This window comes from Dendrobates tinctorius, unplaced genomic scaffold (genome assembly GCF_039654945.1).
Source record: "Dendrobates tinctorius isolate UK_male_01 unplaced genomic scaffold, ASM3965494v1 ptg000186l, whole genome shotgun sequence".
NCBI classification, from domain to species: domain Eukaryota; kingdom Metazoa; phylum Chordata; class Amphibia; order Anura; family Dendrobatidae; genus Dendrobates; species Dendrobates tinctorius.
Window position 1 is genome coordinate 4,004,344 of NW_027361853.1, and position 20,982 is coordinate 4,025,325.

At 43.9% G+C, this 20,982-nt stretch overlaps 1 protein-coding gene across 1 annotated transcript in view; it reads right to left on the reverse strand.

Moving 5' to 3' along the window:
* Nucleotides 1–17,057, reverse strand: part of GALNT16 (polypeptide N-acetylgalactosaminyltransferase 16) — a 221,034-nt gene extending 203,977 nt beyond the window's left edge. The window contains exon 1 of the mRNA XM_073552166.1: nucleotides 16,668–17,057. Within this exon, the coding sequence (XP_073408267.1) occupies nucleotides 16,668–16,847 (180 nt within the window). The 5' untranslated portion in view covers nucleotides 16,848–17,057. The remainder of the gene's footprint in view (nucleotides 1–16,667) is intronic.
* Nucleotides 17,058–20,982: the final 3,925 nt, after the last annotated feature.

Below are 20,982 nucleotides of genomic sequence, written 5' to 3' on the forward strand. Positions count from 1 at the left end.
CAGCAGGGGTATTGCCAAGATCTACGGGTAACGGTACATTTTCTATCATCTCATATCTTGGCAGTTTTGGCAATTCTGTGCAGACATCTGGATATTGTGTAACAAAATAACAATGGTTTTGGACTGTTTGCTTTTGTCCATTGTATATAGTCACAGCAGTTTTTAATATCCAGTCTACAGCATAGCACGTGGGCGCAGGTGCACGAATCTACCATCATTACAACAAGAACTGTTTCTTATTAAGAGGTTTTTAATTACAATGAAAAGTCTATGTAAAAAATCATCTTCTGTACGTGTATTAATACAAAACGATTCCCCATTTCTATAAAAGGGCTTAGTGATTTCAGAAGTGTTGTCAGTCTGCTCCTGCCCACAGTCCAGCTGTACACATCTTCCCACACTGCCCATAGACAGACGAGACTTGGCAAAAATATAGATGTACTGTTATCAGAGAGGTACTTGGTGTTTTTATGAAGTTCATTAATCAGAGCACATGATGAGCAGAAGACATCTCCAGCAATCATATGGTCCTTCAGAACGGAGTTCAAGGACCAGGGCTCCAATTATTCAGGAGAAGTGTTTTGTCTCACAACGGCCAGGAGAAAAAAAAATTGCAGTCTTCTCCGGTGTGTGCTGCATCATGGACCACACATGAGCCAAGAAGGATTTGTATTCTCCAGATATCAACAGCAAAACATATGATCTGCAGTTAATTTACATTTGTTTTCAGCATTAAAAAGAAAACAAACTAAAATGGCAAAAAAATAATTATCACACTTGAAGCCTCATTTACACTTTACACGCAAGGCTTTTTTACACATATGAAAAAAATGGACCAAGTTTCATCAGAGTTTGGTTAGAGCTCCATCAGTTTTTCTCACAAGTTGGAAAAAAATAAAGATTCTCGACCTTCTCCAATCTAACAGTCCATGAAAATCAGACCGCACCGAGCTGTCATTTGAGCTCTATCTGATTTTTTAACGGACCCATAGACTTGTGTTGATGATTGTGATTTTGGATTAAAAAAAAAAAGTCAGACATGTCTCCGCAAATTAATATTCTTTGTCATCCACACAGTGTCCTCCATCGCGCTCCTCCACAGGCATACATCTCTCTACCCTGCTGTGGTCAGAGCAAAGTATTGTAGTATTGTAGTGTGCATGCGCGGGGAAAGAGCGCATATGACCTGGAAGTTAAACCGGCGCATGCGCACTACAGTATTGTGCACTGCCCTCAACTGGGTAGAGAGAAGTGTGCAGGAGCACGATGGAGGACACTGTGTGGATGATGTACGACACATCCATATGAGGCAGGGAAGGAGGACGACGATTGCAAGAAGAGAGGAGGCGTCGGATCAAGACCAGTGACACCCTTTGGACCGGACCGCCGTGTATGGGGGATAATGAAAGTTGTTTTTTTGTCCTATGAAGAGGTGACTTACATATAGCTTACTAGAATGCTCTAGAAGAGATCTTAAAGGTGATGATTATACTGTATATTGGTATTTTTAAATCCGCAACACGTCAATTTCTCTTGAGGAAAATATGTATTTTATTTGTGAATTTTCCCCATAGACTAAAACATGACATATTGAAAACAAAGACAAAGATTGCAGTAGAAAAAACACAAAAAAAAAAAGCGTGTGGAAAAAAATACAAAAAACCTGAGACTATGTTCCCACGGTGAGTTTTTGATGTTGCAGGTTTTCTGCACCATTTTTGTTCCCATTAATATAGGTTCCTTGCATTTTTTCCAAAGTACGCAGCATTAAAAAAAAAAAAAAAAGACACCAAAAACTCAGAGTACACATATTGAGGCATCTCATATTACAATTTAGGCCTGCACATGGCATCCAATGTGAGAGCATCAGATACGATATGCTAATGACCCTTGGCTCCTGCTCTGCTGCAAGAAGGAGCCGAGTGTCATACAACTGTGCTCCGAGCCTCCCACACAGAGAGAATCGGAGCACAGCTGCGGAGGAGAAAGTAATTTCTCCATCTCTTCCATTAGGTCTATTTACTCTAGAAAAGAGAAGACTTAGGGGAGACCTAATATATATGTACAAGTATAGCAGAGGGCAATACAGAGATCTCTCCAATGAACTGTTTGTACCAAGGACTGTGACAAGAACAAGGGGGCATTCTCTTCGTTTGGAGGAAAGACCATTTCTGCACCAGCATAGAAGAGGGTTCTTCACGGTAAGAGCATTGAGGCTCTGGAATTCTCTTCCTGAGGAAGTGGTGATGGCCAACTCACTGAATGAATTTAAGAAAGGAATGGATGCTTTTCTTGTGAGTAACAGTTTAGAAGGTTACGAATAACATAATATTATAGGTAGATGGTTGACCCAGCTTAGGGGAAGGAATTTTTTTCCTTATGGAGAAAATTGGCTTCTACTCTGTGGGTTTTTTGCCTTCCCCAGGATCAACAATGCAGAACAGCTGCACTAAAAATAGGCTCAACTAGATGGACATAAGGTCTTCCTTCAGCCTTCAAAACTATGTTACTATGTATGACACTTCGGACCCTCCGGTCGCACGGGTGCACCGACTCCTGGAGGGAGCCATGGCAGCAGGGAAGCAGCCGGCGGCACCGCAGGCAGTCCCCGCCCCCATGCCCCGTACACGAGCCAGGCCCAAGGGCTCCAGCACCGGCCCCCAGCCTCCCCGCTCGGCCTCCTCTCATCCAGCATCCCTGGCTCCCGATGAATCTGCGGCCCATGTAGGGCCGACCAATGACCGCGCCATTGACCCCGAGCTGCCCCACGTCTCCGGTGCGGAGCGGATCCACTGCCTGCTCACCGAGGCCCGCGGTCACCTCTGCTGCGCTCCATACCGTGGCAGTGGCCTATCCATCGAGGCCCGCCACCGCTTCGGCCCCTCTAGACCACAGCTGCCAGGCTCCGCGGCCCACCCACCGGTACTCGCGGCCGCCTCCGCCTCACTCTCGGCTCAGGTTTCGGCCTGCTCACCAGTACCCGCGGCCGCCTTTACTCCACTCTTGGCCCCGGCCGCAGCCTACTCACTGGTGCCCGCAGCCGCTTCTGCCCCACTCTTGGCCAAGGCTGCGGCCTACTCACCAGTACCCGCAGCCGTCTCTACCCCGCTCTCAGTTCCAGCCTACTGGCCAAGCTCCGCGGCCTATACCGGGCCCTCTGTATGGATTGCTGACGTCATCTCGCAGAAGAAGGCCAAGGAGCTGGAGGTCTGGGCGCTGCTGAACGAAAAGGGGGAGGCAGCGATGTCTGTTCCTCGGTGTACCAGGCAGCTCGTGTACACAAATGTCAAGAAGGGCTATGGCTTCATCATAGAAACGGAGACTGGCCACAAGGTGTACCTGAACATGGCCTCCATTAAGCATGGGCGGGCCCTGCGGATGGGAGATCGGGTATCCTTTTATAAAGAATACTGCCCCCGCGGCCGTGGCAGTTATTGTGTACCCTGAGGAATGCGGAACCCTGTGAAGGGGAGGTGGACTCCTGGGTCTCGGGCGCTAAGGACACTCTGGGCCCAGGAACAGTCAAGACATCCCGGGGGCTCCACGGTTGTGTAGTTCCTTGCTGTTGGCGGAACATCGGCCATCAGGAGACAGCCCGGAGCACTGCTGAATGTGGACTACCGGGACTGCTGTGCGCTGTTGCGCAGCATGGGGTCTGTTCCGCGTCCCCTCGGGGGTAAAATACCCCAACTCTTGACATGGCAGGGATGTGTGGGGGTGCTTTCCACAAAGGAAGGGGGGAGCGCTAACGTTTTGTTTTGAAAAATTATAACCAATGCCGAATGTTGAAGGAAATAGTTTGTGTTATAATTATTAAAAGTAGTACATGTTGAAATTATGTATAGTTAGCTTAAAATGTTATACGGAAAAAGAAAAAAATGTTCAACAGGTCCAAAGTGCAAAACTAGAGAAAAATGCTTGTTATAACTGATTATAACTGAAGGTACAAGAAGATTGGTGGAAATGGAACAGACAGTGGTCCATAGGTCAGGTCCTAGGTGGCAAAGATACCCAAAGTGAAGGAGGGGGCACACAGTGACCTGGTAGGCCGGAGCCTCAGTTGTGTCACCCCAGAATGGTACGCAATTCTGAAGGTGAGAAAAGTGGGGGAGAACACCCGTTGAGGAGTCCGGGTGGTCCTATCCCAATAAAAGGGAATTGTCATTGAGGCATATGCGCCTGCGAGTAGCCGTAAGCTGCTCAAAGCATGATTGCTCCCGGTTCTGTTCAGCATCCCGCGTAGAGCTAGAAGGCTCCGGACTCTGCTCGACAACTGGTCACATGGACAAAAGAGAGTTGGGAAGTTCAAAAAGGGAAACTGAAGGGGACGAGATTGTCGGAGACGACAATGGTAAAAGGAAGGTGTATGTAGGGAAGTGGACTGACCTATGGGCCTGTCTGGAGAGGAACAGTGAATGTAAGATGGGCAATAAATATACTTGACGTGAATTTGTATATACGTATGGGGAAACAGAATCAGGAAGAGATGGTGTAGGACCAGGTTTTGGCCACTAGGGGGAGACAAAGAATAGTAGGAAAAGGAGACGGTGAAGTAATGAGGTTTGGCCACTAGAGGGAGACTAAAGAGAGAAGGGAGAGGACTTAACAGCATCTAATGCTTAGGAAACCGCAAAGTCATGGTGGGCGGAGTTACGGGGGCTCAGGAGGGGAATTCTCAGGCAGGGGAATAAAAAGAGAGGGAGAGAGAGCCCAGGGAGGTCCAGTCCAGGAGGAGTTCAGCGCAGCTCAGGAGGAGACAGAAGGACGAACTCCGGAACGGATTGGCAGGAGAGACAGTCAGGGGAGTGGCCCTGACAGGATAGCCGCAGGACAGAGGATGCCCGGGGTACCAGACTGATGGACTCGGCCAGGGGATGTGCTGTGGTGGTGGGCCTAAGGCAGCCACAGTGAAAGAACCACGAGGGACGTCGCTTTAAGGGAAAGAAGGAGGTGAAAGGTACCTGGGTCTGTGCATAGAAGCTGTCGCGATGCTCTGGTCATCGGGAGGACAGCCAATAAAGAGGACCTGTTTGAACGCACGTTGGTTTCTGTCTCCAGTCTGTTCGCGGCGAAAAAGGACCACCCCTAGTCGGCCCCCGCACCTACAGCAGCATGCTGCGATTTCACTCGGACGCTGAAAACGGCTGAGAAAAATAACATTTATGGGAGCTGCCCCATAGCTGAATACTGATCCGAGGTGCTATGCGATGTTTACCGCATAGCACTCGCCCGTATTCATTGCAAGTGTGACCCCGGCCTTAAAATGCAGGTAAAGTAAAAAAACATCGTAACAATGTGGTTTTCAGACACAGTTTTGATGCATTGTAAAAGTAATGTGAGGTGTCGCAATAGTGGTTTTGGACGGATTCTGCTGCAAAATGCACATTAAAAAACCACAGCAAAACCACAAGATTTGGCCAATTTATCAGTGGAAAACCAGCTAAAGGATTGTCATGATGCTTTTTCCAAAATGCATTGAAAAATATGCAGAAAAAAAGCAACATGTGCAGTATTGGCGCGTCGTCTCTTTTGGGTGAATGGGAATATTGTTGCAGATTTGAAGCATTTTTTACATAGATTTTCATCCGCAATCCGTGCCAAAAACGATGTAAAAATCCTCAGTGTGAAACTAACCATTTTGGCTTATGGAGGTTTTAGAGAAGTTAAAAACCAATAAGTTCATCAAGCGGTAACGGCTTCAGGAAACTCTTCTTTTTTGAGGAGTGTTAAAATTTTACAAACACTCATTGTGGGACCACAGCTTTAGGGCATGTGCACACGTGGGTTTTTGGAGTGGGAACTCAGTTTTTTGAAATTTTAAGAGTTCTGCAAAGTTCCTGCTCCAAAATATCCTAAAAAATGAAAATCAACTGAGAGCACATACCTTCAGAAACCCGCGTGAAAAACATATCAGATAACGGTCAAAAGAATGAACATAAGCAATTCTATGTAAAGACGACCTGCTGTTTATATTTTTGTTTTTTGGACCATGTAACTGCTTCAGGTTAAAACGCCAAGAGCATGAAAGAAGTGACGTCCATTCTTCTGACGTACTGTACTTTACACTACAAGTCATGTGCAGATTTTTCCTAATAGATCAGTTAGATGCAGGAAATCCACAGGTAAGAAAAGCCCAGTGTGCATGAGACTTCTATAAATCCCATACACTTTTCTGGAACTGGAAGACATAGCGTTATTGACTCTTGGCAAAAATACGCAGCATCAAAAACTCAATGTGCGCACACAGCCTTAAGCTTCGTTTGCTTCCAATAGTAAATGTCTATAATGTAGATGATGATTTTTATTTTTTTTTATTTTTTTTTTATATATATATATATATATATATATATATATATATATATATATATAACATGGAGAAACATTTTCTGCTTGAAAAAAAAAAAAAAGAAACAATTCAAAATTGACCACTCAACCAATAGAAGAAGAAATATACACTTAAAAAAGTTTATTTTTTTTATATGTGTTTTTTCAATATGGACTTTTCAGCCAGAAAAAATAGCCCCTGTGTGTGAACATACTCGGATATGGATTTCAACGCATGGTGTATAGAAATGCCTGTGCGCACCAACAAATATACATACAGCGGTGGTCTCTGATATTTACAGTGTATAAAATATATGGATCGAGTACTTTCAGTGAAGGATTTCACAACTAACTAATTAAAACAAAATCATGTCCCTTTAAATTATAATATAATGCACATTTATCTGAGACTCAATGTTATTCCAGGAATTTTCCCCCTTTCGTGTTCACGTACCCTACGGCATGACGGCATGGCTCATCAATAAATCAATTGGATCTTAAGGCCTTCTCTAACGTCTATACAAGAGTGGTATATTTTCCTCTCTATGTGCACATAGGTCACTGGATCCATTGTACTAACACAGACAAAAGGCAATTATCTCCGAACATTCTAGATTTCAAGGTTTTATCGGAATAGTGAGCTACAAGGTAACGAAGCAGAAGCTATGGCCAATGGATCAATGCAGGGATCTAGAGCTTTTCTATAGAAATGTAAGTCACATATCGTTCCCCATAGGATTTGGCAGCAGAGTACACAGTCACAACATTTCAGAGGTCATCTGTGAAGAAAAAAAACCTTATCGGTTCAGGGTAATGGTAATTCAGGCTCCAAACTATAAGTCCGGATTCAGCTGCAAAGTCCGCACCAGATTTCATGAAAAGCCAGGAGACATACAATCATATTTCTGGAACATTGGCTGCCATGGATACCAGAACACAGAATATGAGCATGTACACACAGAGATTAAAAGCTATCCACCCCCACACATCTTTACTATGACCCAAGCCTACAACCAGTATCAATAGGGAGTGGATACAATTCCCAAGTATCAGGATTTTTTGTTCCCACCATGTAACATGTAGATTAATTGTGTGATAGATACAAAGTTACAAATCAACAAAAGCAAAAAATGGAACTTGTCAGAAATTATACACCCCCAAACCATTTTTATGACTCTATAGCTCTTTAAAAGACGAAACAAGTGGATCACTTTTTGACCCCAAAGCAACGCTCCAGAAGAGTGAAATCACATTTTGAAGTTCTGTATATGTGTGTCTGGAAGGGCATTGGGTGTGATGATTCACTTACAGCTTCTCAGCCTCTCCCTGCATTTCCTGTGTACCATCCCTCTGCACTGCTTGATTGACAGGTCATTGGCTCTGATACACGGCAGGGTATATAGCTCATCAGCCTCCCGTTGTATTCCCTGCTTGGAGCTACTCTCCTCTGGAGGACCAAGAGGTCGCTGGCCCCACTACACGGCAGGGAATACAGCCTGAGGCCGAGAAGCTATAAGTGCAACTTCACACTTCCAGGGATCAATTTGCCTTTTTTTTTTTTTTTGTTAAAAAGGCTATTCTGTCATAAAAATGTATAATCCTATCTGAAACCAGAGGACTCCACTTAAAATTTTTTTTCAAAACTGCTAGTGAATAAAAAAAAAAAAAAATCACTTTGGGATCAATAGATCAATAATACAAATACAATACTACTAGTTTTGCCTGTGCGAAATTTTTGCACATTGGTCGTCGGGGGCACAGGCAATTTCAGAAAAAGCAAGCTATTCAAATGTAAATGCATTTCTTGAGATGGTGAACAGACAGATATTTATATATGTAGATTAGTAATACAATAAATTGCTTTGATAAGTAGAGGCCAAAAAATGTTTTCCGGTTGAGGTGCCACATGAAGGTCATTGTGTCTTTCTGCTGGTTTATGAAAATGAATGTTTAAATTGTATTTAGTGATAAAATCGTGAATGTGTTGTTTGTTTGGCTATTTTCTTGCTGAAGGGAGCAAGTTTACCTTCCAAATTGTGTATTATTTGTGTGTGTGGAGAGAAGTAATCAACGAAAAAGCAGTGCATGTATACAAATGTGTTTGCATATGTGACTCACCTGCAGTGAAGTGTGCAATCCTCCAATGTGCCTGAAATAGGCTGGGCAAGCACTTGAGCAAGCTGGAAAGCCCCCAAGGCAAATGTTTGGATTTGTTTGTGATGTCTGTAAGCAGCTTTGTGGTAGTGTGCTTTGAGGTAGTGTGCTGCCACCTGCAGGTAATTTGACCTTTCAAATGGTGTATCGGTTGTTTGTGTGGGTGGAGTATGAACGGAGCAAGTGTGCAATTCAAAAGGCAGTGCACGTTTACAAATGTGTTAGCATATGTGCCTCACCTGTAGTGAAGTGTGCAATCCTCCTATTTAGCTAAAATAGGCTGGGCAAGCAGTTCGGCAAGCTAGAAAGCCCCCAAGGCAAATGTTTGAATTTGTTTGTGATGTCTGTAAGCGGCTTTGTGGTAGTGTGCTTTGGGGTACTTGGTGCCACCTGCAGGTCATTTTTCCTTACTGCAGGTTTATGAAAATTAATGTTTAAACTGTATTTTGTGATCAAATCGTGGATGTGTGGTTTGTTTGGCTATTTTCTTGCTGAAGGGAGCAAGTTTACCTTTCAAATGGTGTATCATTTGTGTGTGTGCAGTATGAACGGAGATACAGAGGATTCACCGAAAAACAGTGTTTAGAAATAATAGAATAGATTGATTTGAATAGGAGGCGGGTATGCAGTACCCAGCCATGGCCACTATGAGAAGATGGAGCAGCTTCGCAATTGAGAATTTCCAGCCAGTGGCTGTCAACACACAAGTACAGCTGATTGGCAGAGGTGCCGATCAAACATTGATGACCTATCCTAAAGACAGGATCAATGATAAAGTAGTGGACAACCTCTTTAAATGGATGCTAGTCTAGCCTACAGGTGACCAAACCTTTGATAAACGTCCAACACTGGTATTTAATGTATACAATACAGTTCAAAAATTTGAACACATCTCTTCATTTAATGGTTTTTCATATTCTTAATGGGATGAACACATTGTACATTCAGAATGAAGGCAGCAAAACCAAGAAGGAACAAATATGGAAACAAGTAGTAGAAAAAACACATGTGAAAAACTAGAATGTGTATTAAAGCTTAGATTATGCAAAACTATCCCCCTTTAATTCTGCTGACAGCTTTCGATTCCTTTGGCATTTTCTCCAGCAGATTCATAAGGTAGTCACCTGGAATGGCTTCCAATAAGTAAGTATGCCTCATCAAGAGTTCATTTGCAGAATCACTGTCCTTCAAGAAAGTGTTTGCAGTTTTGCAGTGATAGTGTTGGTACATACAGTTGTGGCCAAAAGTATTGACACCCCTGCAATTCTGTCAGATAATACTCAGTTTCTTCCTGAAAATGATTGCAAACACAAATTCTTTGGTATTATTATCTTCATTTAATTTGTCTTAAATGAAAAAACACAAAAGAGAATGAAGCAAAAAGCAAAACATTGATCATTTCACACAAAACTCCAAAAAATGGGCCAGACAAAAGTATTGGCACCCTCAGCCTAATACTTGGTTGCACAACCTTTAGCCAAAATAACTGCGACCAACCACTTCCGGTAACCATCAATGAGTTTCTTACAATGCTGGAATTTTAGACCATTCTTCTTTGGCAAACTGCTCCAGGTCCCTGATATTTGAAGGGTGCCTTCTCCAAACTGCCATTCTTAGATCTCTCCACAGGTGTTCTATGGGATTCAGGTCTGGACTCATTGCTGGACACCTTAGAAGTCTCCAGTGCTTTCTCTCAAACCATTTTCTAGTGCTTTTTGACGTGTGTTTTGGGTTATTGTCCTGCTGGAAGACCCATGACCTCTGAGGGAGACACAGCTTTCTCACACTGGGCCCTACATTATGCTGCAAAATTTGTTGGTAGTCTTCTGACTTCATAATGCCATGCACACGGTCAAGCAGTCCAGTGCCAGAGGCAGCAAAGCAACCCCAAAACATCAGGGAACCTCTGCCATGTTTGACTGTAGGGACTGTGTTTCTTTCTTTGAATGCCTCTTTTTTTCTCCTGTAAACTCTATGTTGATGCATTTGCCCAAAAAGCTCTACTTTTGTCTCATCTGACCAGAGAACATTCTTCCAAAATGTTTTAGGCTTTTTCAGGTAAGTTTTGGCAAACTCCAGCCTGGCTTTTTTATGTCTCGGGGTAAGAAGTCGGGTCTTCCTGGGTCTCCTACCATACAGTCCCTTTTCATTCAGACACCGATGGATAGTACGGGTTGACACTGTTGTACCCTCGGTCTGCAGGGCAGCTTGAACTTGTTTGGATGTTAGTCAAGGTTCTTTATCCAACATCCGCACAATCTTGCGTTGAAATCTCTTGTCAATTTTTCTTTTCCGTCCACATCTAGGGAGGTTAGCCACAGTGCCATGGGCTTTAAACTTCTTGATGACACTGCGCACGGTAGACACAGGAACATTCAGGTCTTTGGAGATGGACTTGTAGCCATGAGATTGCTCATGCTTCCTCACAATTTGGTTTCTCAAGTCCTCGGACAGTTCTTTGGTCTTCTTTCTTTTCTCCATGCTCAATGTGGTACACACAAGGACACAGGACAGAGGTTAAGTCAACTTTAATCCATGTCAACTGGCTGCAAGTCTGATTTAGTTATTGCCAACACCTGTTAGGTGCCACAGGTAAGTTACAGGTGCTGTTAATTACACAAATTAGAGAAGCATCACATGATTTTTCGAACAGTGCCAATACTTTTGTCCACCCTCTTTTTTATGTTTGGTGTGGAATTATATCCAAATTTGACTTTAGGACAATTCTTTTTGTGTTTTTTCATTTAAGACAAATTAAATGAAGATAATAATACCAAAGAATTTGTGTTTGCAATCATTTTCAGGAAGAAACTGTGTATTATCTGACAGAATTGCAGGGGTGTCAATACTTTTGGCCACAACTGTAGTTACATACAGTGCTTAGCCCTATTTCCCAACTGTTCTAAGCCAGAATATGGAAAGAAGCATGCAAATAAGACAAACAACAGTCCATCATTACTATATGAAATGAAGGTCAGTCAATCTAGAAAACCGTTAAAACCTTGACGGTATCGTCAAGTATAGTCATGAAAACCATCCAGCACTATGATGAATCTAGCTCTCATGAAGACCACCCCAGGAAACAAAGACCAACAATTACCTCTGCTGTAGAGGATAAGTTCATCAGTTACCAGAAAATTGACAGCACCTCAGATAATAGCCCTCATAAATGATGCACAGATATCAAATAGCAGACAGTTCTCAACATCAACCGTCCAGAGGAGATTGTGAGAAGCACCCTTTATGGACAAATTTCTGGAAAGAAGCCAATACTGAGGACCACAAGCAAGAAAAAAGAAAACTTGCTTGGGCAAAGAAACACAAGGGCTGGGCATTAAATAGGTATAAGTCTGTACTGTGGACTGATTAATTACAATTTGAGATTTTTGCACAAACCGCCATGTCTTTGTGAGACGCAGACAAGGCGAGTGAATGATTTCAACATGTGTGATGCCCACCATGAAGCTTGGAGGGAGAGGTGTGATAGTGTGGAGAGGCTTTACTGGTGACAATATCTGTAATTTATTCCTAATTCAAGACACACAATTCTGCAACGATATGCAGTTACATCTGGATTGCACTTAGAAGGACCAAAATATGTGTTGCAATAAGACAATGATGCCGAACACCTCCAAGCTATGGAAGAGCTCTGCAACCACAAAGGAGGAAGATGGAGGCGCCGACAGATGACATGGCCTCCACAATCCAAGTGAGATAGTTTAGGATGTTTTGGATGCAGAGTGCAGGTAAAGCAGCCAACAAGTGCTCAATACCTCTGGGAACACCTTCAGTGGCTGGAACGCCTTTCCAGGTGATGACCTGGTAAAGCTGCTTGAAAGAATGCCAAGGGGGTGTACAGCTGTCATCAGAGTAAAAGGGGTGAGGGGGGCTATGAGTAACCTAAAGTTGAATAACACACATTCTGTTTTTGTTTTACATGTTTCTTTACTCCTTGTCTCAATAGGTGTTGCTTCCTTCTTGAGTTTTGTTGCCTTCAGCCTGAATCAAAAGCATGCACATTCCACTAAGAACAAGGAAAACCACTGCATAAATGGGTGTGCCCAAAGTTTTGATGTATCTGTAACATGGAAGCCATGGCATCCACAATCACATCACTGACACACTCATTGAAATGTATGAGTTTAGGCAGTGAATTGGGCAAAACTTGGACATGTCTTTGCAGGACATATACAATGACGAGCAAAAAGGGTTCACAACGTTTTGAATTTTTGATTTTCAGGCTCCATATCTCGCCATCCATTACTGCTTCAAAAGGTAAGACTACCATTATTTTATAGACCAACATCTTGGCTATCTCATACCTAAATTTGACTTGCAACAATTTAGCATATGATTAGTTAAGCAGATGCTTGTCATTTCACTGCATTGTTACTGTTTTGCTCCTAAAACTCTAAATTTTAATTTTCATTATTTTGTTAGTATTATGTTAATCCACCTTTGGCTTTCAACACTGCCTGAATCCTTCTGGGCTGCTCTCGAGCAGGTCTTCACCAAAATCTGATCCCAGGTCTCTTCTATACATTCCTAAAGTTGGTGAAAACTGGTAGACTCTCATTTGGGTATGTGTACAGCTTTTTATTCAACTCTACCCACAAGTGTTCGATTGGATGGGGGCCGGGGACTGTGGGGGTCAATTCATCACCTCTACTTCATTGTCATTGAATCATTTCTTCGCTAGTCTTGACATCTGCTTCGGGTCGTCCTGATGGAAAACTGTGTGGTCCTTTTCATACCCGTAGTACTCGAGTGTACAAAGTAAATCATCTTGTAAGATACTCACATATAGATCAGCATTGAGACCACCATCGATCCTGGTCAAGTATTCAACACTTTTGGCTGTGAAACATCTTCATACCATCATGCTTCGTCCAACGAACTTCACAGTTCCTTCAATTTCTCGACCCATTAGCACCTTTTTCCCTTGTATGTTCCAAACCCTTTTGCATCCATCAGAGCCCATCAGAGTCCACTTTTTGGAAACTAGAGCCAACGCTTCTTACGACAATATTTAATACGAGACGTCTTTACTTTTTTTCAGACCACTAACCCAGACTTGTTGTACTGTGGGTCGCATGGTGCTTGTATGGACGTCTGTGATCTCACTATTATGAAGCATATGAGCCAACTCCACTGCCGTGTTTGTCACACCAGAACTGATAGACCTTGTGATGAGCCGACTTGTTGACTCCAATATTTTGCCTGGATGTCCACCTCTTGGCTTTTGAACGGATGGTCGAACTTAATTTTGTATTCTTCCAACTATCATGGCAGTCACAAGATGCAATTTGGCAATTTTCTTGGCTGAGAGACTGCTGTCGATGAGCTGGATGATGCGGTTTCTCTTTTCTTGTGAAATCTTCTTCATGGTTGCTCCTCGATTTGAACCAGTGACCTATCACTTGGGAATCAACCTATTAACACACTGAGCTATTAGGGAATGTGAGAACAGGTTGTATTTTGTAGTATCCAGGATGAAAAAGATATTTCCACCACCAGGAGTAAAACAGTAACAATGCAGTGACATGACAAGAATCTGCAGAACTAATCATATGCTAAATGGTTGCAAGTGAAATTTATGTATGAGATAGAAAAGATGATGGTCTATAAAATGATGGTAGTCTCACGATCAAAGCAGTAGTGGATGGTGAGATGTGGAGCCTGAAATAAAAAGTTCAAAACGTTGTTACCCTTTTTCTCATCAGTGTACATCAAAATAGGTGTGTGAATAACACCTTTAACAGACGCTGTGATGTATGCTTACTATCTACTATATAATCATCTAATTCTGTCTGTCTGTAACGGATATCCCGCGTCGCTGATTGGTCGCGCCGGGCGCGACCAATCAGCGACAAGCGCAGTCCGGCCGCGAATTGGCCCAGAATTCAAACAACGCACGGCACCGCTACCATCGGGAGATCTGCAGCGCTAGCCGCTGATCTCCCGACGGTTGCCGCGGGTCATCTCCTGCCGCACGGAGGTCAGCGGCGACGCAGCCGGGAGATGACTGGCGCAGCGCTCAATGTGCGGATGGTACCCAGGGTCTGGAGGAGAGGAGACTCTCCTCCAGGCCCCGGGTACCATAAACCTATAAAAAATAGTGATATACTCACCTTCCGACGGCCCCTGAACTCTTTCCCTCCTCTCACCACGCGCCCGGCATCTTCTGATCCCAGTAATGCTTTGCGCGAAAGACCGCTGATGACGTCGCGCTCTCGCGAGAGTGATGTCATCTCCGGTCCTTCGCGCTAAGCATTACTAGGACTGGAAGATGCCGGGAGCGTGGAGAGGAGATCGGGGGCCATCAGAAGGTGAGTATATCTCTCAGTTTGTAACAGAAATCCCGCGTGCAGAGCACTGTGCCCTCCTGATGCGATAGCATCGGGCCTCCATCTAGTGTACTATATATATTTCCCAGTATATATGCCAAAGTAATAAAAATAACTAGATGCAAATGGGGCCTAAAATTATAAGGAAGTGGTATCCCCCTTACAGGTATAATACTCACAGCGCAGATTTGCATAGGAAATTCTGCGGCATAATACAGTATAATTATGGACAAAAAATCTCATTCAACTGAGAAAATCCATTAACGAACCAGACAACAAAAACAAAACAGTTAGCATCTAAAACGGTGCTGTAGATGATCTACTTTGTAGAGTCACGCAAAAGATGAAACATTTGGAAATGTAGTAGCATTTGTGCAAAAAAAATCTGGAGTGGTTTTTCCGCTGCAAATTTTGCTGTAGGGAAATTTTCTGCTAGGAAATTCTGCAGTTAAGATCCAAGTGCCACTTTATTATTGGTGTAGTACTAGGGCACATTCAGGCTCTGTTTGGTTGTGAAAAGTATATTGAAGTCATGTATATAAGAGATAAAATACAATAAAAATTCAGTCTAATTTATCCTGCAATCTGAAAAATTCTTCCGAGTGGAAAACACTAGAAAAAAGTATGTTACGTTCAAAAACCTGAACACAGTAGTTTTTATATGGAATTGCTTACATTCATTTTTTGGAACATTTTCACATTTTTTCAGGTGGTTTCCGTGGCTGAATCTGCCTGTAAAAGACGTTGTGTGCACATAGCCTCTGTTTTGGGGAAGAGTTTTTTTTTATCCTGAAGCAATTTACAGTGGTGTTTTTTCCCCCCATACTGTCTTACAGTTTTTTGACTACACAGCATCAAGTTCGGAGTGGATTCCAAGAGGAACTCAGGGTAAGCTTTTCAAAACCTTGTCGGAAATAAACTCATCTTACTACGTGAAAGACAAAAAGGAATGGAAGAATTTTCCAAGAGTATTTTAAGCTTTTTTTTTTTTTTTAATTATGGATTTTGAAGGGGGATCCACTTTAAACATCCTCCTCCAAAAAAGGAATCTAGCCTCACATTCAACAATATGGTTTTCATAGTCCACACGTGCGCTGTCAGAAACGTCAGATCGCAGCTAATAAGAATATTATTATGTAGGCAACAACATAAAACAGGTGAAACGAACAAAAACGGTGTGGCACGCTATGGCCCAAAAGTAACGGCATTATTAGGGACTAAATCTGAGTCAGGACGTTATAGTAAGATAATAAAATTCTAAATTGATCATCAGTGATCGCTCTCCTCTGGCTGTGGGGACACTACAACGCCCAGCATCCTTTTACAGCCTGCCTGGGGTGTTAGTTGTATTTTTGGAGACACTTATGATGAAGACGACGGTTATATAGTTATTATAACAATCGGTGATTACAAAGAATGAATCCAGAATAAAATGAACTCTTCCAATAGAAAACGATCCGTCGTGGCACAAGAATAGTTGTCAATGAATGGATCACGGACGAGGAACCGATCTGACACCAGGGCTCATTATTGATCCTACGGTACGGAAACCGATTAGAGGTCTTAGGTTAGATCCGTAATCTCAGCTATGACAATAAGTTTTAGGGACAGGTAAGCCCTAGGAATACGGCGAGAAGTTATTTTGGGAAGGAGGAGACTTTATGGAAGCCTCGGAACCAGAATACATCTCCGGGGGCCGATCCATATTTCGGATTTATCTCACAGCAATGAATTAGGGGGGTGGGAACTGGTCGGCGAAGGAATCCTTGCTTAGAGACCGAGGGACCAGTCCTTAATCCCCCTCCCCCTGATGGCGATACATGACAAGGTGCTGATACTTACAGCCCCAGGGCTGGTCCTGTCCTCTCTGTGCCCCTCTTGCCTCACTGCTGCCCGGCTTTTGCTTGGTGATCTGCTGGATGTTGCCGGATGGGGTTTGTTGTCTTGCCATAGGTAGTAGAAGGTGCCCAGGATCCAGGCGACAGTCAGGATGGCGATGGCATTAGCCCTGATCCTTCTCATGCTTACTGCAGGCAGGATGATAGAGAGATTTGTATGAATGGGGGGAGGCGAGGGGCTGCCAGCTGCTTTACATTCTCCCCCAGCCTGTGCAGATCTACCCCCTGTGATGTGCTCCTGCTGCCTCCTTCCAGTCTCCCCCTCTCCCCTGTATCCCAATGTCTGCCTCCTTCTCCCTGGATCTCCCTCCCTTCCCTTCAGCTCTCTCTCAGCTGTTTGTTTTAGCTCAGTCCTGCAGAGAGAGACCATCCTCCTCAGGGTCCTAAGGTCCACCCTGCCGCCTACATGGAAATGAGCCTCTGCACATCACCATGACCATTCAGGCATAGAAAAATCATCACCCGCTCCATGATTATTATTTTTTTTTTTTTGCAATGTGATTGGATAATGTGACTTTCTAAATGTTATAGCACATATCAAGAAAGATTCACATGTCCATAATAGGCTACGTTCCCATGATGAGTTTTTTAACGCTGCATGTTTTTTAAAAAAAATGCAAGTAAACTATTTTCCTTAATGGGTGCAGAAAATCTAAAACTCACCAAAAGCTCATTGTGGGAACACAGCATAGAGGAGAGCATAAACACGGGAATATAAAGTTCAATATCAACACCATATGCAAATTGCCTCTTCAAAGAGAAAGAGGACTTTTACTCTACAGCGCCATCTATTGGTAGTAGCGATCCTACAAGTCACAATCAACCTTTTAACGAGTCTTGTAATATGACTTAGGATAAAAGCCAAATCAGAATCTCAATTTGCAGACAACACCAATATTTTGAATGAGTCCCAGAAAGTCATCTGTTCGCATCCACAGCAATATGTGTCTTGGACAGAACTGTAGTCAGCACAACTTTTGCTATTTTCACAAAGAATAGCAGACAAATCTTGTATCTCTAAAGTTTTCATTTTTTGTTTACAAATCAATAGCGGACATGAAAATAAGAAACTTTGTAATAAATTTTATCAGTGAAATCTGCTTCTTCCTCTTCCTGAACTGATCAGTCATTCTCAAAATTCTCAGTCAATGGATAAAACTTGTCTACAGGGATTACAGACTTCCCGGTTAGGCCGGCGTCACACTAGAGAGGAATACAGACGAGTTAGAGGCGATAAAACAACGCATTGCACATGGACCAATGATTCTCTATGGGTTTGCTCCCAACAGCCGTATTTTTCTCTCGTATTTTCTACGGTCCGTGCCAATCGCAGCATGCGGCAATTGTCAGCGTATTACGACCGTAGTACGCCAATGCAAGTCTATGGGTGCGCAAAAACAACGCATTACACACGGACCACCTGTGTGACTTGCAAGAAATACGCAAGACTTTTCCTGGTGACAGGAAATGGGCCAATCCATCATCAGGAAGCTTAGACATGCTAATTAGCTCAAAAAGCGCTCCAGACATTCAGGAAGTACGCCTCCACGGAGTCCTACAGCGTCAGGTCTGGCCATATTAATGTGGAGCTCCTAATTGTGTTGGTCCAGGAAAGGCCCGAACTTTGGGATCAATGTGATGCCCATTATTCTGACCAGGGCCGCAAAGAGGCGGCATGGAGGCGCATCTGTGTGCACATGTTCCCAGACTATGCCCAACGGCCAAGGAGGAGCAACAACACATTCGTAAGTAATTGTCATTTTTACCAATCAGATTAAAGCCCATAAGTGAGCTTTTTTAAATTTAGCCCCTACAATCTTAGACTGTGTATGTAGGTATCCCTGTTTGCTAAAGAAACATTTAGATAAAAACCACCCCCTACTAAGCCACGTGACTATGAGAAATGTTAGGAATATTTCTTGGGACAATTCACAAAGGTTACAGTCCCTTTTCACTCCACATTGCAGTTGAGGATGTGATGAGACGTGTACCGGCGGGAAAGACAGCAGAGGGCCAGGAGTGGGGCAGCAGCACTGACCAAGCGGAAATATATCTATTTTGGCACCCAGTATGGATCTCAGACCGTAAGTACAGACATCACACCACATGACACATATGCTTTTTAGGGTCACAGCTACATTTGTTTTTTTTAACATTTCCTAGCAGAACTCAGTCCAACCTCACAGAGAGGGAGACAGGGTTGGATAATGAGCCCATTATAGACCTGGACGGAGGATGTGAAGAGGTGGCTGGCCCATCTACTGACCAGAGCTTTTGCAACCCCCAAGCTCCACCAGCATCAGGCCCAGCATCAGGTTCTGCACCTGGTTCTAGACCCAGAGCCACCATCAGCCAGCAACTTAGAAGACCCTGGCAACAGCAGCAGCCCTACTGGCCGTGTTGAGGGGTCCCCCCAGCCTGCAGCTGTAGTCCTCCGTGGGAGATGGGTCGCCCTCACACCCAGGGCTGTGGGGTACTCGGTACCGGGCCGGTGTCAGGGGGAAAGTATCACGGCAGCTGTGACCCGGTCCTTGGCCCTGGGCACCCAAAGTCAATGGTGGTTGTAGTTAATGGAATGGATTAGTTCGTGACGCCACCTGTGGTGTTCGGCAAGGGAGATGTTAAGCCGACGCTGCAGACAGATCCTCTGGGACAGATAGTGGGATGCAGCAATGGTGGTATAGCCCTCCACAGGCAGGGCTGTTGTCCCAGGGCAGTGTAGATGTGGGGACACCTTGATGGTGTAGTGTCCGGCGCAGGGAATGTAGCAGTACTGGTGGACGCAAGAAGGAATGGAAGACACCAGGGCTTGCAGTTTCAATGCTTTACTCCCAGTTCTTGGTAACCACTGGTGCCCGCTTCCATGCCGTGTCCTCCGGGGCAGAGACTCAATCAACCTCCCGGGCAAGTTAGGCTTCTCCTCTCCAACACTCCGCCAACATGTACCTTTCCTGAACGACTCCTCTATTGCACCTTTAGTGTGAAGAGCTCCAGTACCGTGGTTACTCTGAAGTTCCTCCTGTCAGATGTTCCTAACAACTCTACTTGTATGACAGACAGCTGTAGCCTGATCAGGGACCTCCTGGATCCCGGCTCTCTATCCGTGTTGCTGTTGTGTCCCAAGTCTTAGATGGGAGTAGTGCATTTACAGCCAACTACTCCACCGGTGTCTGCTGCAGAACCATAAGTGTCCATACAACCTCGGGGACCGGGCCCCAGCCTTGCGCTGAGAACCTATAGGCAGGGTTCCTCTTCCAACCCACAACTCCTCTCTGTTCTCCTACTCCTTCGTTCCGCGCTGTTCCTTCTCTCTCTTATGGAAGCTTAGGTTGCAGTTTTTTTTTGCAGTTTTTTTTCCTCAAAAATGATATTTTAGCCCGCTATCTTTTATTTTCTCAAGGGTAACAGGAGAAATTGGACCACAAAAGTTGTTGTGCAAGTTGTCCTGAGTACGCTGATACCCCATATATGGGGGGGAACCACGGTTTGGGCGCATGGGAGAGCTTGGAAGGGAAGGAGCGCCATTTTGGAATGCAGACTTTGATGGAATGGTCTGCAGGTGTCGTGTTGCATTTGCAGAGCCACTGATGTGCCTAAACAGTATAAACCCCAACAAGTGACCCCATTTTGGAAACTATACCCCTTAAGGAGCTTATCTATAAACAGAAAGATAGTGAGGAAACACATAGCTAACCTAAATGAATTCAAGTCTCCAGGTCCAGATGAATTACACCCCAGAGTACTGTAGGAGATAGCAGAAGAAATTTTTGAACCCCTCTCCATAATCTTTGAAAATTCTTGGAGAACAGGAAAAGTGCCAGAAGACTGGAGAAGAGCAAATGTTGTTCCTATCTTCAAAAAGGGGAAGAAGGTGGACCCAGGCAACTATAGGCCGGTGAGTCTGACTTCTATACCAGGAAAGATCTTTGAACAAATTATTAAACAACATGTATGTCAGTACCTGGATAAGAATAAAGTGATTAAACAGAGTCAGCATGGGTTTGTAACTAATAAGTCATGTCAGACTAACTTAATTTCCTTCTATGACGGAATCACTGATTGGGTGGATCAAGGAAATGCTGTAGATATAGTATATCTTGACTTCAGCAAAGCATTTGACAAAGTCTCTCATACAATCCTTATTGAAAAAATGACTAAGTATGGAATGGACAAGGCAACTGTTAGGTGGATTCATAACTGGCTTAGTGATCGGACCCAAAGAGTGGTCGTAAATGGCTGTACATCCAGTTGGAAGAATG